This window comes from Carettochelys insculpta, chromosome 2, assembly GCF_033958435.1.
Source record: "Carettochelys insculpta isolate YL-2023 chromosome 2, ASM3395843v1, whole genome shotgun sequence".
Lineage (NCBI taxonomy): Eukaryota > Metazoa > Chordata > Testudines > Carettochelyidae > Carettochelys > Carettochelys insculpta.
This window is the reverse complement of record NC_134138.1, coordinates 202778395-202795901: the sequence shown is the minus strand read 5'-3', so window position 1 is coordinate 202795901 and position 17507 is coordinate 202778395. Positions and strand designations below refer to the sequence as shown.

Genomic DNA, 17507 nt, shown 5'->3' with positions numbered 1-17507 from the left:
ATGCTAGGCTTCGTGTATAACAGTGTGATGCCAATTTTCTAGTTTCCTATGATAACAGACGTTTGTACAGACAGGACTGAATAAGAGGTGTTGCAGATAACTTTGCAGGTATCATGGCAGATAAGCATTGGGAAGTATACTTGTCACTTCTTCCAAAACTCTGGATGCTCCTTGCCCAGCAGAGCCAGAGCAGTTCAAGGGACTGCCCACAGAGGGGACCACCTAGGCATGTGCAGAGTTGCAGTGTGGGGATTCTTGCGTGGTAAATGGGGGTGGGGAAACAAGAGCAGGCTGGCAATCTGCTGTTTCATGGGCTGTCTTGTCTGCGAAGACTTCTCTGCCATTGGGCTGGAATAGGCTCTGTTGAGTCGCTGCACGGCAGCCTCATGGTAGGATGCGGAGGAGCATTCCTTCATTCCAGCCTCTGTTTGTATCTTGCTGAACACTCTGTTCTGCAGCGTGGGCCAGGCTGTAGGTAATGGATTTGGCCCTGGAAGGACTGTGTGAGGTGTGCTGCAAAGCAAATATGCTATAACTGTTTACACCCATTTAAAAACAAATCCAAGTGCTGTTGAGCTATTTCAAGGAAGTATAGCTTGACAAACATTTTGTGGTTCCATAGTTCAGTCTCAAGTTTGCATCTTTTAGGACAAGCCCATCCTCAATTAATTCTTACGGTGCTGTGCATTTGTAAATACAGACCATTTATTATGCCACTCACCCTTTTATATTTCTCTTTTGTAAACGATGATGACATTTTAAAGGCGGACGTATGAGATCTTTGCTCTGTCTCTCGAACGCTGTGTGTTTCTGGCATGCAGAAGCTCACTGTTATTTATATTAATGGGAGCTGTTTGCTTAGGAGTCTTTCATCCTTCTGCTAATGCCTGAGGTCCTTTCCTGTTAATATTTGCTGAGTTCAGTGGAATGGTGCTTGTGGTGAACTTCTCCTCTGCTTAAAAGAGGATGTAAGTGTAGTTTCATAAGGAAGAAAAATTGTCAGTTTGTCAGCCGGAAGAATGACCTGTTGTAACCTTTAGCTGATGTGTCAGTTTTCATTTCATTTTTTTTCCTATCTCTGTTAAGTTTTACTTTCATTAGAATTTCCAGACCTGAAGAAGTGGATCTGTCCCACAAAAGCTCACCGCCTAATAAATTATTTTGTTAGTCTTTAAAGTGCTACTGGACTGCTTTTTTGTTTTGTGAAGGTACAAATATGGCTCCCTCTCTGTGACTATTCACACAAGAACTGTTAGGAAATGGAAAAGCTTATCTGGTCCAACATCCCTGCTCTTTCTTGCTGCATCTTAACCCCACTTCCTACTTTTCTTTTTACATCCTTTACCCCTCAGTCACTTCTTGTTTCCAGAAATAAACTTCTTCGATTTGTTTATTTCCTGATTTCAGTCCTTTTTTCCAGGAAGTGTAATTCCACAATATGATGCTGTGGTACTGCTATTTCGGGTGGCAGTCACAAGGGATAGAACCAAGCCTTAAGCTTTTGCCCTAATCATTGATCTCCAGTTCCCAGAGTTTGGGCCTAGAGCCACAAAGGGACTTAGACATGGGGGCATCAAGTCTTGCAAGCTCGGACTTTCAAACAGCTAGAAAACTGGCATCATGCTGTGCTCCACAAAGCCTAAGTTAGGTGCCTGAGCTTCCTATGCAGCACAGACAGGGGAATAGAAATGCCTAAGAATGGGACCCACAACAACCGGTGCATGCTAGGCAAGCAGCCGCCAAAGATAGCCAATAGAAGATGCTGAAGGGATGCAGAACCCTGCTCATGGAGTCGCATGGCTTTGGGGCTTAAATTATTTATTGTGAGAAGTCATTCAGAACCTGCTTCTAGCCACACATAATGGCAAAGGTGGTGGCAGCAGCTGCTGGGGGCACCCAAATTATTGCTCCTACTCAAGTGTAGCGAGAACATTTTGTTGGGACGTGGGACACCCAGGTTCAATTCCTTTCTCTGGCTGATGGGAAGGAAGCATTTCATCAGGGCTCACCTGCCTCTCAGGAGACTGTTGTAACTAACCTCCCTTCTATCTCTGCTGTTGAAGCTGTTTTGCTGTGGACAAATAATGAGTCAGTGGAGCAGGGGGAAGGGACCCAGGCATATGCCCTAACCACTGCTGCCCATAGGAGGAGCCAGAAGCTCATATGCCAGCCACTGAGATAGGGTGAAGGGATGAACGGGCACGCCACTTGGACCTACGCAGGAGGCTGTCAGCACACATTGCCCAGGGGACTAGGGCATGGGGCACTGGACATCAGCTACTGTTTCTACTGCCCTAGGAGTGGCAGTAGAAACACCTGGGACACACCATCTCGACCTGGAGGTAGCTTTTCTCCCTCCTCTGCACACTCCCCTGGGTTTCAGTGGAACAGTACCACAGTCACTGGGTTTTCTCAGGTGTCCAAGATTATCTTTTGCCTTATGAGCTCTGATGCCTTGGCACCTGTTTGACAGATTACTTGAGGATGTGAATGGTTATCACTCAGCCATCTCTCTGGCTGGTATTTTCTGGCACCAGCTCTAGTCCCTTTCCTACGAGCATGACCTCTTTGGTGTCAAAGAAGTACACTCTTGCTCTGTTGTGGGATTGAATTTGTCGTATGTGAGAGAGTACCCCTCGTTTGGGCGTTGGTAGGTTGATGCGACAGAAGCTGGTGAATATAGTTGGACTGTCCAGAGGAGCCTATGGAATTTAGAGGTCCAAAATACTTGTCTCTCCCTCTCTCCAGCAAAGAAATTATGTCGTCGGTAATCCCATTCCCATTGAACAGGTGTGGGAGTTTCTAGAGGAGAGGGAGAAATCAGTGTAAGGGCCAAGTCGTTATGTTCATGATTTTGTGATAATGGGGAACCAGGTGAACCTAATAGTCATTGTATTTTGACACTATCAAGTGTCATTTTCTGTAACAAAGGGATCTCCATATTTCTCCAGAGAATGTGTTTGCAGGTCTGGAGGATTGTGTAGCGTGCGAGATGTTGGGTGGTTGGACCTTTCACTGCAGATATTTTTTCAAGCTGTTTGTGCAGTCTATGATTTTTTTTTCCTAGTCAGCCTTTGCATAAAAAAAGCAAAACAGCAGTTTCAGCTGTACTGGGAACCTGTCACAGCATTTCTCTGTAAACAGCAGTGCAGATGCAGGTAGGACTCAGTCTTATGCAAAAAACATGCTGTTCGGTGGTGGTATTTCGTTGTGCTAAAACGTGGAGTATCAGAAGAGGGCAAGGGGGATGGCAGGGGTGTAGAAAAGTTTGTCTGATGTTTCACTGAAATACACTGTAGAGGACATATTTCAGAACCCAAAAACTCTGCTTTTGGAAGATCCAGGTATGCCACTCCACTGTTAACTTGGTATTTCACTTAAGCCCAACGGCTGGGCACCAGATGCTGCACATTACAAGAAATATAAATTTCCTCCCAAAGACTCGCCTTTGATGCGAGAACAGCAAGTGCAGTTTCTTTTCCTGCCTTCTAGGAAGAAATTGAAAGCATCTGTGTTTAGGGCTGGAGCTGCTGTCAGTTGTGGGAGGGGCTCAGGTTCGACTCTTCTCAAACATGATAAAGGGTGTGGGGTGCAGAGGGAAACCCCAGTGCATGACTGACATTGCTTGGGGTACTCAGGAAATATTGCATTGCCTGGGGAGGAGGTTGGCTCTGGTGCAGCATCACAGCTTTGGTTGAAACAGAAACCTGGCTTTTCTCTAGCTCTGTAGGAACATATGTTACATTTACAAGGCACTGATTTGCCCTGTGCTGCTGCTGGAAAAAGTCCAACAGCCCTAGATTTTGGTTAGAGGACACACTCGTGTCACTAACATAATGAAATGCAACCTCCATTGTATTGAGGGTGTACCTCAGTTTGGGAAGGGGGCACAAAAGGGAAACAGGTGCTTTGGGGCTAACCCAGCCCCCAGGGCTCTAAGGCAACAAGCCAGGTAGGCTCTGTTGCTCATTGCTCAGGATACAGATATACTACAGGTTGATCTTCTGGAGTTTGATTTAGCATGCCTAGTGGGATGCGCTAAATCGAATTTACAGGCGCCTCCTACCCCCCCATCCCCCGACCTTATGAGTAAGGAGTCAGTGGGAGCACAGGCTCCCCTTGACCTACCTTAGTGGAGATGGAGCGGAAGCCTGAGTCAGGGTACCTCAACTTTAGCTATGTAATTAATGTATCTGGAATTTCAGGCCTTATTACAACCTTCCTGTAGTGTAGACCTGCCCTGGGGAGCTGGAGCTCAGTAAGATCCCTCTCCCTTCCCCTCCCCTCCTCAAGAGCTGTCGTATTGCGGCTCCTTAGCACGGAGCCCAAGCCATGTGGCAGAATGAATGTGTCTCCTTCTCCTGATTTAGTAGAGGATCTCCCCCCACCCACCCAGCAAGTCTGTGGAAGTGAGGGAAAATCTCTGGTTGACCGACGTGGAGGGTCTTAAGGATAATACACATTACAAACAGTACAGTCACCTGACAGCTCCAACACTGAGCGGTCAGCTGTGCTGAAGATCTCCCAGGAGCCATCAGAGGTGGAGATCGAGAGCTTAGTTCCCACCACCTCAGACCGCTCCCATCCAGAAAACACTTTGTTTCCTCTTGGGCCAAGGCATCCCTCCCTTGGCCATCTCCTGTAATATTGGTCTATTGCAATTGCTCTGCAGGGCCTCTGGATGGGAGACAACGGGGGTGGATTTTGCAAAGACGCTGTGGGGTGGAGGGATAAGCCTCTCAGCAGCTCCTTAAGTCTAATCATAACGTTACTTTGGAGCTGCTGTGTCATCTGACAGGCACCTACCTGATGCTTCTCAGGCTCACTCTCCCCATCTCTAAAATAGGGAAAATGATCATAGGGCGATTTTAAAAAGAATGAGTGATTGAGGAGCCAAGATCAATAATGTGACTTGTGCTTCTAAGTCTCTTGGATATTTCTGAAATCTTCTTCCCTGTTGTGGGAGGGGCTCAGGTGTCTTTATTAAGTCTTTATTAAGTGATTTGAGACCTAAGAGAAATTAAAGGTAAAGATTAAGTATTTATGTCAAGTTTTCAGTTTACGCATGAGTGTTTGTAGTGTGTCTTAGGAGGCTCTGCTGAGCCATGCTCTCAGAGAGAGATTATATTGTAGTAGACTGGATGATCATCAGACGTGTTCAGTCGTTAGTTTGGTAAATCTGAAAATTCATCACCCTCCAGTTTTTTGTCCCTCCCCTCCAGGTAAGCTGGACACTTTTTCACATTTCTGCGAGGCACAATAGATAATGTTCCAGTAAAGGGAAACTCCCTCAAATAATATTAATTATCAGCAGTGCCTTTTTTTGTGCCAGTGCTTGCTGGTACTGAGTATAAGGACTTTGGCAGCCCAAGCCATGGAATTGGCTGGGCTGAAGGGATGGGGCTGGGGGAGCTGGTTGAGTGCTAGCACCTTTTTTTTTCCCCCAGAAAAGGGACTGATTATCATAATTAGTGCAATTACAGTAACCACACTATTTAACATTTTCATAAATAACCTGGCAAAAATAAAAACATCATTGAAAAAATTTGCAGATAATGTAAAAACTGGAAATGTTGGGGAGGCCAAGGTAGATAATTGTGAGCTCAGAGTGTGTTGCTGTGACCAAAACAGCTAATGCAGTCCTTCATATCTGGCATTGGTGTAAGAATATTGTGTCCAGTTCTGGTCCTTACAATTCAAGAAGGATGTTGTTAAATTGGAGAGGACTAAGAGAAGAGTCACAAGAATTTTAGAAATCTTGTCTTCGCATAAGTTCAAGCAGCTAAAGCTGTTTAGCTTAACAAAGACACATGTGCTCTTATAATGTTTATGAGAAGAGGCTTCTGACCTAAATTCCCACCCCGCTCTTAGCGCAACCCTGGTGTAGTCGATAAATTGTTCCAATAGCTCATTACTCTCACTACTACAGATTTACATCTCACTTCCAGTCTAAATTTGTCTAGCTTCAGTTTCCAGGCATTTTGATTACATTATATCTTTCTCTGCTAAACTGAAGACCATTATTAAGTTTTTGTATCCAACGTAAGTAGTTACAGACTGAAGTCAAGTCACCTCATAACCTCTTTGTTTAGCTAAATAGATTGAGTCTATCACTGCAAGGCAGGTTTTCTAATTCCTTCATCATTCTTGTGGCTTTTTTCTGAACCTTTTGCAATTTATCAACATCCTTTTAAAACTGCGCTCCAGAATGGGGCACTGTGTTTCAGCAACAGTCACACCCACGTCAAACGCAAAGGTAAAACAGCCTCTCTGCTCCCACATGAGGATACTCTCCTTTAATTCTTTATTAAAGTTCCTTTGCTTACTAAAAAAATAATTTTAAATGCAAAACATGTTTTGCATTTATCTTTGAGAAACTTTTTCTTCTTATGTATCCCTCACATTTAAGGTAGTTTGTATTTGACAAAGTTAAGTGCTTTTGCACCTTTCATTGAATTTGAACTGCCATTCACTTGAATCATAAATAAAAAAAAATTTGCTCACTCACTGAAAAATTCCATTATTTGCTGGTTCCTAACGTAATACAAAAGTGTATCCAGCATTGAATCCATGAGCTGCTACCTCTCTGAATCTTGTTCCTTCTGCCAACAACAGTTGGTCCAATGAAAGGTTTCCTCACTCACCTTGTTTCTCTCCTGGCTTGGGATCACCAAGGCTACAATGACACTGCAAGCACCTCTGTCATTGTAGCCTGTCTTAGTGAGGCTACCATCTTATTAAGACTTTCCAGCAGGAAATGATTTCCTCTTCCTCCCTTTGTGTCCCCCACTTTTGTCTCTTCTGTCCTCACTGGCTAGGACTGTCAGCTTCTTGGGAATAGGACTGTCGTCTTAGTTGAGATATATATATATATTTTGCAGGAGGGCCATGATCCTTTGAGTACATAGGCACTGCCATTATACTCATGCTCATCTTCTCAAGCTGGAAGGGACCTTGGGAGATCATCTAGTCCAGTCCCTTGCCCTCTTGGCAGGACCAAACACTAACCCAGTCATCTATTTGCCCCAATCCCTAAATGGCCTCTTCAGGAATTGAGCTCACAACCCTAGGTTTAGCAGGCTAGTGCTCAAACCACTGAGCTATCCTCCCCCTATCGAATGGTAAATAGCAATAGCAAATAGAGTAGGACTTGGGGAATGTTGGTTGCATTAGAATTCATGACAAAACAGAGCACTGTCCACAGTATGGCATGGTTCTTGTACCCATTTTAATGAGATTTGCTTTGTAATGGTTAATGTTTGCTACAACTTTGAAGTGGAACGTAGCTGCTTTTTCAGTGTGTGTGCTCGTGGGTGTCAGACTGCCAAGATAAAAGCTTCCATTTGATTTTAAAAGATTTTGATTTTAGCTTCCAGTAGATTCTGCTAGCCATAGCAGGGAAACTATCTGGGGAACAGGGCACTAATCAGCTGGCACACAACTAGAAGAGTCTGGCCCTAACGTGAGAGCTTGTTTCATTGTAGTTTAGAATGTGCTCCAGTTTAGGAATGCTCCTACCTGCCATACTGGCTCAGACTTATGGTCCAATTGCTGTAGTATTCAGTTCAGCTGGTTGGCAGTACCAGACGCTTCAGAGGAAGGTGTAAGCACCCCGTCCCGCCACAGGCAGATGTAAGCTAACCTGCCCCCACAGTAGACCTCATTCTGATCTCCAGTTTTTGGAAACTGCCAGAAGCTCTGAAGCAGGAGCTTTGCTATCCCACCCATACTCTGTCATGAAGTGTTGTAAATCTGGATCCATAAAATTCCTCTTTGAATCTTGCTAAATTCCTGGCCTCGGGAACAGCCTGTGACAATGAGTTTCAAAGGCTAATTATGCATTGTACAAAGCATGTTATCAGTTTTGCTTTTGCCACCTTTCAGTTTCATTCAACATCCCCTTATTCTTCTGTTCTCCCTGCTCCACCTTCCCTATTGTACCATTCATTGTATGAAGCCCTTTTGTCATGACCCCCCCACCTTATTTCTCTCCTTTCCAAAATAAATGTTCCCAATGCATTCAGTCTCTCTTCCTATGAGAATTTTCTGTGGCCATGGATCATTCTCATGATCCTTCTCTGAACAAATTTTATCTATGAAATAGCCTGCAAGTTGTGCTGTGCAATATTTCAGCTGGGACTGTACCATTGGTTTACATAACAATATTATCATGCTGTCCTATTCTTTCTTATGCATTATCTGTGTCTGTAAATACAGCAGGAGAATATCTGGTAGATTACACTGCAGGGTTTTCTTCTATATGTCACATTTTCAAATGTCCCTCCATTAGTTAACATAAGAACATAAGAACATAAGAATGGCCATACTGGGTCAGACCAAAGGTCCATCCAGCCCAGCATCCCATCTGCCGATGGTGGCCAATGCCAGGTGCCCCAGAGAAGGAGAACAGAAGACAATGATCAAGTGATTTATCTCCTGCCATCCATCTCTTGCCCTTGTTCTGAAGGCTAGGGGCACCATACTTTATCCCTGGCTAATAGCCATTTATGGACCTAACCTGCAAAAATTTATCAAGCTCTTTTTTAAACCCTAATAGAGTCCTGGCCTTCACAGCCTCCTCGGGCAAGGAGTTCCACAGGTTGACTGTGCGCTGTGTGAAGAAAAATTTCCTTTTATTAGTTTTGAACCTACTACCCATCAATTTCATTTGGTGTCCCCTAGTTCTTGTATTATGGGAAAAGGTAAATAATTTTTCTATATTCACTTTCTCCACACCATTCATGATTTTATATACCTCTATCATATTGCCCCTCAATCGCCTCTTTTCCAAACTGAAAAGTCCCAGTCTCTCTAGCCTCTCCCCATATGGGACCCGTTCCAAGCCCCTAATCATCTTAGTTGCCCTTTTCTGAACCTTTTCTAATGCCAGTATATCTTTTTTGAGGTGAGGAGACCACATCTGCACGCAGTACTCAAGATGTGGGCGTACCATAGTTTTATATAGGGGAAGTATGATATCTTTTGTCTTATTATCGATCCCTTTTTTAATAATTCCTAACATCCTATTTGCCTTACTAACTGCCGCTGCACACTGCATGGATGTCTTCAGAGAACTATCCACTATAACTCCAAGATCCCTTTCCTGATCTGTCGTAGCTAAATTTGACCCCATCATGTAGTACGTGTAATTTGGGTTATTTTTTCCAACATGCATTACCTTACACTTACCCACATTAAATTTCATTTGCCATTTTGCTGCCCAATCACTCAGTTTGCTGAGATCTTTTTGTAGTTCTTCACAATCCCTTTTGGTTTTGACTGTCCTGAACAACTTGGTGTCATCTGCAAACTTGGCCACCTCACTGCTTACCTCATTTTCTAGATCATTGATGAACAAGTTGAACAGGATCGGTCCCAGGACTGACCCCTGGGGAACACCACTAGTTACCCTCCTCCATTGTGAAAATTTACCATTTATTCCCACCCTTTGTTTTCTGTCTTTTAACCAATTCCTGATCCATGAAAGGATCTTTCCTCCTATCCCATGACCACCTAATTTACATAAAAGCCTTTGGTGTGGGACCGTGTCAAAGGCTTTCTGGAAATCTAGGTATATTATGTCCACTGGGTGCCCCTTGTCCGCATGTTTATTAACCCCTTCAAAGAATTCTAATAGATTAGTTAGACACGACTTCCCTCTGCAGAAACCATGCTGACTTTTGCCCAACAATTCGTGCTCTTCTACGTGCCTTGCAATTTTATTCTTTACTAGTGTTTCTATTAATTTGCCTGGTACTGATGTTAAACTTATCGGTCTATAATTGCCAGGGTCTCCTCTAGAGCCTTTTTTAAATATTGGTGTTATGTTGGCCGTCTTCCAGTCATTTGGTACCAAAGTGGATTTAAAGGATAGGTTACAAACCACTGTTAATAACTCCGCAATTTCACATTTGAGTTCTTTCAGAACCCTTGGGTGAATGCCATCTGGTCCTGGAGACTTGTTACTATTCAGCTTATCAATTAACTCCAAAACCTCCTCTAATGTCACTTCAATCTGAGTGAGTTCCTCAGATTTGTCACCTAAAAAGGCTGGCTCAAATTTAGGAACCTCTGTAACATCCTCAGCCGTGAAGACTGAAGCAAAGAAATAATTTAATCGCTCCGCAATGGCACTGTCTTCCTTGATCGCTCCTTTTATATCTTTATCGTCCAAGGGCCCCACTGCTTTTTTAGCGGGCTTCCTGCTTCTAATGTATTTAAAAAACATTTTACTATCGTTTTTTGAATTTTTGGCTAGCTGTTCCTCAAAATCTTTTTTGGCTTTTCTTACTACATTATGACACTTAATTTGGGAGTGTTTATGTTCCTTTCTATTTTCCTCACTAGGATTTGACTTCCACTTTTTAAAAGCTGCCCTTTTCTCTCTCACTGCCTTTTTAACATGGCTGTTTAGCCATGGTGGTTCTTTGTTAGGTCTCTTACTGTGTGTTTTTATTTGGGGTATACATTTAAGTTGGGCCTCTAGTATGGTGTCTTTAAACAGTGTCCATGCAGCTTCCAGGGATTTTAGTTTAATTACTCTACCTTTTAGTTTCTGTTTAACTAGCTTCCTCATTTTAGTGTAATTCCCCTTTTTGAAATTAAATGCCAGAGTGTTGGACCGCTGCGGTGTTCTTCCCAACACAGGAATATTAAAAGTTATTATATTGTGGTCACTACGGCAATGAAACAATGGACAGTAGAACAATGTAACAGTCAAAGCCGTCTGAGTGTTTTTGTGTTTACTTGTTGTCTTTGCAGAAGTGAAAGACTATGAACCCCCCTTTGGCTCTAAAGTACGAGAGCACCCTTGCGTGGAAAGCATGAAGGACAATGTCTTGCGAGACAGAGGGCGTCCTGAGATCCCTAGCTCCTGGCTCAACCATCAGGTAAGAACGTGCAATGCTTGAGACTGTCACACTTGGACACAGTCCATTCACCCAGTGCCCTGGCCTGCAGGGCGCTGAGCAGTCTGCACCCACTGGCTGTTAGGAAAGGGTTGAGACAAGTTTCTTAATTGGCGGGCAGTGCTAGTGCTCCTGCCCATCCACCTGTGTAGCAAATCATACACTGCCTCATTCTGCACTGGGTTTCCTCTTCCAACCCCAACCCATTAGTGCAGGGCAGTGAAGTTCTGCTGCACCTTTGGCCTCAGAAGACACAGTCTCTTACCATAAATGAGCTGCATTAACTAGAAACCCAGCCCAAACCAATAAGCAATCAGCCAGATCTTTGTGGAACATGTTGCCCTCTAAAGTGCTCCCTGTTCAGGCTTTGAAGGGTCAAAGAGGAGCAAATTCCATGTGAGGTTTCCTTCAGCTGAGAAATAACTGCTGTTAGAGGAGGACTGTTTCTCCAGGGACTGTCAGCAAGAGCATGCCGGCTGATCTGATGGTTTAAGGTAACAGAGGAGGGCCAGTCTCTCAGCTCAGTCAGGGCTTTGCAAAGGGAGCGTTAACAGTCTCTTCAGTTGCAGGTGCTGGGCCTTGTTGTTGGCCTTAACCAGTGCTGAAGAATATGGGTTCATCTCATATCTGCTTAATTGCAGCCCTGTAATCTAAGCCCAAATCTCACAAGGGGCTGGCCACAGTCTGGAATACAGGAGTATGAATTGTGGCATGCACTCACTGCCTCATACAGACCCTGCTAATTCAGACGGCGGAACCTAGTGTGTGGAAACGTGCCCCTGCTTGCAAAAGGACTATGGCAATGCAAACTAGATACCGAGGGCGGTGAGAGTGCAACCTGCTAGAGTGCTGTGAGGTTCACACCACTGGAGCCAGGACTGACACTGTGCAGGCAAGTCCTGAGTACAGCTCTCTGAAAACCAGGCAAGTCTGTGTGGTCCTCCATGCCTGCTCTGGCTGGTACCCCAAAAGCCGACAACCTAGTCCTAGCCTCTTGATCACAGCAGTGAAATAAATTGACAGCTACTCACAGAAGAAGACACTCGCCAGCAGGGCCAGAGAAACAGAAGCAGGAGACACTCCGAGTTCTGCTGCCAGTGCTACTAGACAGACCTCAGGGCTACAAGTCCCCACAAATCTTAGAGCAACTGCTAAAGAACATCACAGACACTCTGCCTCTTGTCTGGCAACCAGCAAGTGCTTTCTCACTCGCCTCTGCCCTGTGGAGTCATGCGTTGGGAGGTGCTTACTCAAAAGTCCCCCAGAACTGGGGAAGAACACAGGCTCTATACTTGTAAGGGCTGTGCACAATCTAGCCCCTATGTGAGGTTTAGTCAAAAAGATAAATTAGGGAAACTGATGGTCTGGATACCTCCCTGTAAATCCTCTCAGCATTTCAGCAGGCTGTTGACTTCAGTGGAGCGATCACAATTTAGCCCAAGTGCAGAGCTAACCCTTGATTATTTAGTACTAATATTTGAAGTCTGTAGAAGTTGCTGGCATGTCTTCTCCCTCTTCATTTTCTTCCTCTGCAGTTGTGTTTTGGTAATGAACCCATTATTCATAGCGATAACATTCTAGAATAGATTTACATATTGCAATGTTTTCTTTTTTTAATGAGACTTGTTGCACTACTGATTTCAAGTTACTGTTTAATATTTAATTTAATTTACTGCTTGTAATTTCAATGCCAGCAGAAAATGAATGTTATTTGTATACAGACAATAATAGTGTGCTATTAACATTGACACCAGTCAACATCACCAGTTAGGGAAATTATACAACTAATGTGGTACTGTAAAGTGTTACTTTTTTAATAAAAGTTGATTATAAATACTGCTTAATGGCATTTAGTGTCAGAAAGCAAAACACACAATTTCCTGACAAATGACTCATTTGTAAAGGTATAGTAAGACACAGCTGATTTTTATTTCCGATAAATGTATGCGGCAGCATTGCCACTCCAGCCAAATATGTATACCTGTGAGTAATGTGTGCCTGCAAGATCAGCGCTTAATATGGGTCCAGTCTCCAAGAAACCACAGAGCTGATCAGCATGTGATACTCATCACTTACACTTGAGATTTCACCTAGATTTCCCACTTCCCTCTTCACAATTTGCTGATCAGTGAAGTTATTCTATATCACATCTCTAAACCATGCAGTTGGATTATGCAGTACTGAGCCACTGTTTTGTATACTACAGTACTGTAAGGTGAAGGTCCCAAAACTGTAATAACTTGGCTGTAATCTACTGTAAATAGTGTAATATACAGAGTATTTGTACACAGAGTTCTCCTTCCACCTCACATCAGATGATTGAGACCAATTCTGTAAATGCTCAAATCCACCAGTCACTTTGCTGACCCATAGAGTCGCCCAGAGTGAGGGTATGCTCCACCACGCCTAATGGGAACATGTGAAATCAAACTATCTGGGGTCGACAATTGAGCCCTGTATTCCTCTAACTCGCAAGGAATAAGGGAGGTTAACGGGAGAAACTCCTCTCAGTGAGGACAGCCAGGTAAGTCAATTGTGGATATGTTGATTCCAGCTATGCAGTTGCTGTAGCTGGAATTGCGTATCTACAAGCGACTTTAAGGTCTTGTGTAGACCTGGCCTCACTCACACAACATTTTCATTGCCTAAGCCCAAACTATCCTGGAAAGGAAGTAATTGCCGTATTTCTGTGCCCACTGCAGGGTATCCAGATGGTGTGTGAGACTTTGATTGAATGCTGGGATCATGACCCGGAAGCCCGGCTCACCGCGCAATGTGTGGCTGAGCGTTTCAGTGAGCTGGAGTACCTGGACAGACTCTCAGGAAGAAGCTGTTCAGAGGAAAAAATCCCAGAAGACTGCTCCATGACCACCACCAAGTAGCACCCAGCTCAGGCGTGCACAAAGGAAGGAGGCTGCTCCTGAGCTCCTACAGCTTGGAAAAGCAAGTGGTTCTGATCAGTGCCTGAACTTGCTCCCTGCAGTACTGAGAATCTCTGAAGTGGTATCTCCAGAGAGGGACAAGAATTTGTGGGAACCAAAAATAGGGAGTTGGTGTAAAAGCATGGCTGCCTTTCGTCTTGTCAAAGGCCTAAGCTGTGTTAGCACTTCCTCAGGAAACAAGATTGACAACAGCCAATAATATTTGCACTTTATTAATGCCTGTATATAACTACAGAATAGCTATTTTTTATATATACAGCCAAATACTCTGCAAAGAGTAAAATGTGCTTTTAGGAAACTACCGGTACCTAAGAGACCCCTGCCCCTTAAGGAAACAAACGCAGAGGTGTCTCATAATACCAACATCAAGGTGCTACGCATCACACCAAATGCATAGGAACATTATGCAATAGAAAGCTGGCTTTCAAATAATGCACTTGTACCCATCCTGCTGTTGCCTTGCTGCTCTGTATTTCAAAGCTGTGAGAGCTTGTCCACAGCAGCCAGACAGATTTGTCCTCAGAATCTGTGTGTTATGCAGTAACTAAGCAATAATTTCTTTAGCTGGTTTCAAAAGGTTTAGTATGTGTCTGTCATAGGTCACCAGCATACTTAGAGGTTTAACTACAATCCTCAACATATTCCAGAAAAGAGGGGTGGTTTCTCAACTCCAAGTTGTCTCTCCATACAAAGGTTTTTCTCCCTTATACATTTATCCATTCGAATAAATGCTAGCAGGCTGCAAAATGTCAGAGGAACAAATTTGTTTCCCTCCTTCCCCTATTCGGCAAGTCCAGCAGCAATCCAGATGGTTTCTATTTGCTGTGCATGCTGATGGAAGGAAGTACTTTTTTTTAACGTATTCCTGTAAAAAAGTAACATTTTATGCACAGTACGTCTAGTTTCTTGACACACTTAGGTTCACCTCTGTTTTATGCCTTATTTGCAAAAGCAAGGAAAGAACAATAGCATCATCTGTTTCTGCACTCCCATGCAGATATGGAAGTAGGGAGAGGATTACCGGGTCATAGCCCCTACTGCACATATAAGCTACGTCTACACTAGAGAGTTGTGTCAACAAAAACCTGGCATTTTGTTCATAAAACCCACAGAGTGCCCAAAGTGTCCTGTCGACAGTAAATTGACAGACTGTGGCACTTCTGTCGACAGTGTTTTGCCACGCCCCCATGAGGCAGAACGCCACCGTTGACAGAAAGGCAGTCTGGATGTTCTGGGCCGGGGGCGGGGGCCTGTGCTGACGGACAGAGCTTTGGCGACACCAGGCTACCCGGCCTGTGTGCTTCTGGTTGGCCATCTTGCTGATAGAGCAGCCAGGCAGTCCAGCCACACTCTGTTTACAGCGCAGACCACTCTTTCTGTCTACTTGGTGATCTGGCTGTGATCTGTTGACGGGTTGTTGGCGGAGATCTTCTGACAGAAATGGCTGTCGCCAGATTGCTGTAGTGTAGCCATAGTCATCCAGAAGCTAGTTTCCCCCAGCCATTCATCAGGATTAGCAAAAAACGTGGATTTCAAAATTCTCCCCTCAGACAGTGCTTTCATTCTTTCATCCCTCCAATAGGTTTAGATTTAAATTTGGCCTCATATTGAACTTTTAAGTAGAGCTATACATGGTCAGTATTGCCTCACAAGTGTCTGTGGGTGTTTTTCTGTGCTGTTCTCACAGAGGCCTAAAAGGTGTCATTGGAATTAACAAAATTAAGACATATATCGTGATATGTCCAGTGCAATTATAAAAGCCTTTGTCATTATTTTTCTAGGAGACTGCTTTATAAATCAATAGGAAACATGTTTATTCATATAGAAGTTGATTTTTATGGTGAAAATATTTTATTTATCTGCTTTTATAATAAACTACTTAGAATATTTAAAGAGTGGTGCAGAGAGTCAACAAGTAAAACTGGATTCAGAAAATGCTGTGCCAGATTTTATAGGATGAGCTTAGCTTGAACAGTGGCGATATGAGCAAAAGGACTATAACTTAGCGACCTTGGGTTGCAAATACCAGTACTGCTGGTATGTTACAATAAACACTGTATGTGTTGTCTATGCAGAGCTATTGCGCTCTAGTGGTGGGTTTGGAGAATGCATTCCAGTAACAGAGGAAAAACAGGAAAAGTGAGCCGCTTTCTCAAACTGGAAAGTAGCAGGAGATTGTATCATGACCTGTTTTACCTCACAGCAGCATCAAGGCCAAGGAATAACAGCCAGTAAGGCCCTGACAATACTGACATTTTTACTACTACTACATGTAAAGGGAAATTGTTATTCTTATAAGGAGTATTTCACCTGTCCGCCTATAAGAATGTAGCGATATACTCTTGGTTATCTAATGTGTCACACACTTATTTTCAACAGTGTTTTGTATAAATCAAAGTTTGTTAGAGCAAATAAAAACTAGAAACTGTTTTCAGTAAGATTTTCTCACCCGTACCTATATTCCAGAAGCGGGGAGTGAGGAATGCTGGATCAATGTATTTCCTCAGGCAGAGCAAGTCTCACACTGATGCTGTCTTTCCCCTTCATCCCGTCTCTCCAAGGTGCCTGAGGGTGCAGCTCAGCGCACAACTACACTGCTGGCCCCAGGCATGGCCTCTGAGGGAGGAAAAGCCTATGGCAATTTAAAGCTGCTCTCTTCCCCAGTGCCCCAGTTTCAGCCTGAGTGCTGAATCCCATGTGCAGACAGGGCCTTGCTTAGAACAGCCACAGTTTGGGCTGGTAGAGCAGTAAGGAGTCAGCCTGAGCACCATGTGGAACAGAGTAAGCTCTACCAGTCTAGCAAGTGCTCAAGCCGCTGACCGTGCCTGTCCTCTTTGGGAATGACAGCCCTTCTGCGAGAGACACACTGTCAGCAGCTTAGAACAAACAGCACAGCGTTCCGCAGATTTTCTTTACTGAGTGGAATTGCCGTAGCACAGTCCCTGAAGGGGGGGCACACAGCAGCTACAGGTGGGAATCCTGTCCTCCCCAGTGCCACCAGCATGGGTGACCCTTCCACTGCACCGAGTTTGGCATGGGATGGGGAGAGTGAAGAGACTGATGGATTGTGCTCAGTGTGTTGTTTCTGGGCCTCTAGAGGTACAGAGTCTGCTGGGGGGGAAAACTGTAACACTACACTTACTACTTCCTACCCCAAAAACATAGGGCTGGAAACGCATGCCCCCATTGGCATTATCAGCTTTGTGGTGTCAAAGCTGTCCAGCCAGTAACAATCTGTCGTCTTCTCTGAGTGTCCCCGTGGGTGCTCCACAATAGGTGCGTGATCCAATAGAAACCTAGAAGAATTCCGATCTGCGGCGCCGGGCGAGCCCGACACCTATTGTGGAGCACCCACGGGGACACATCTCGAAGAACCATTGTTACTACAGGTGAGTAGCTTCCCTTTCCTTGACAAAGTAAAACAGTCAAAAGCCTGCAGCAGAATATGGCAAAAGATGCTGCTAAACAAACAAAAAAAAAAAAATCAAACCAAACCAAACCAAAAACACACACACACACACACAAAAAAAAATCCAGTCCTTTTGCAGGGGAAAACCTCAGGGTAGTAACCCCCCCACCCCCCAGTCAAGGCCATAATGACTAATATTTGCCAATGAAACCGCCTCCTTTCTCCCACGGAACACACCCACCTTTGTTA

The 17507-nt window shown here is 44.2% G+C and overlaps 1 protein-coding gene across 2 annotated transcripts in view; it reads left to right on the top strand.

Moving 5' to 3' along the window:
- TGFBR2 (transforming growth factor beta receptor 2) overlaps nucleotides 1-16287 on the top strand; it is an 81669-nt gene extending 65382 nt beyond the window's left edge. For both annotated transcript variants that reach the window (XM_074984400.1, XM_074984398.1), the window contains 2 exons: nucleotides 10762-10889; nucleotides 13610-16287. In XM_074984400.1, coding sequence (XP_074840501.1) covers nucleotides 10762-10889; nucleotides 13610-13789 — 308 coding nt within the window. In that variant the 3' untranslated portion in view covers nucleotides 13790-16287. The remainder of the gene's footprint in view (nucleotides 1-10761; nucleotides 10890-13609) is intronic.
- The last annotated feature ends 1220 nt before the right edge of the window (nucleotides 16288-17507 follow it).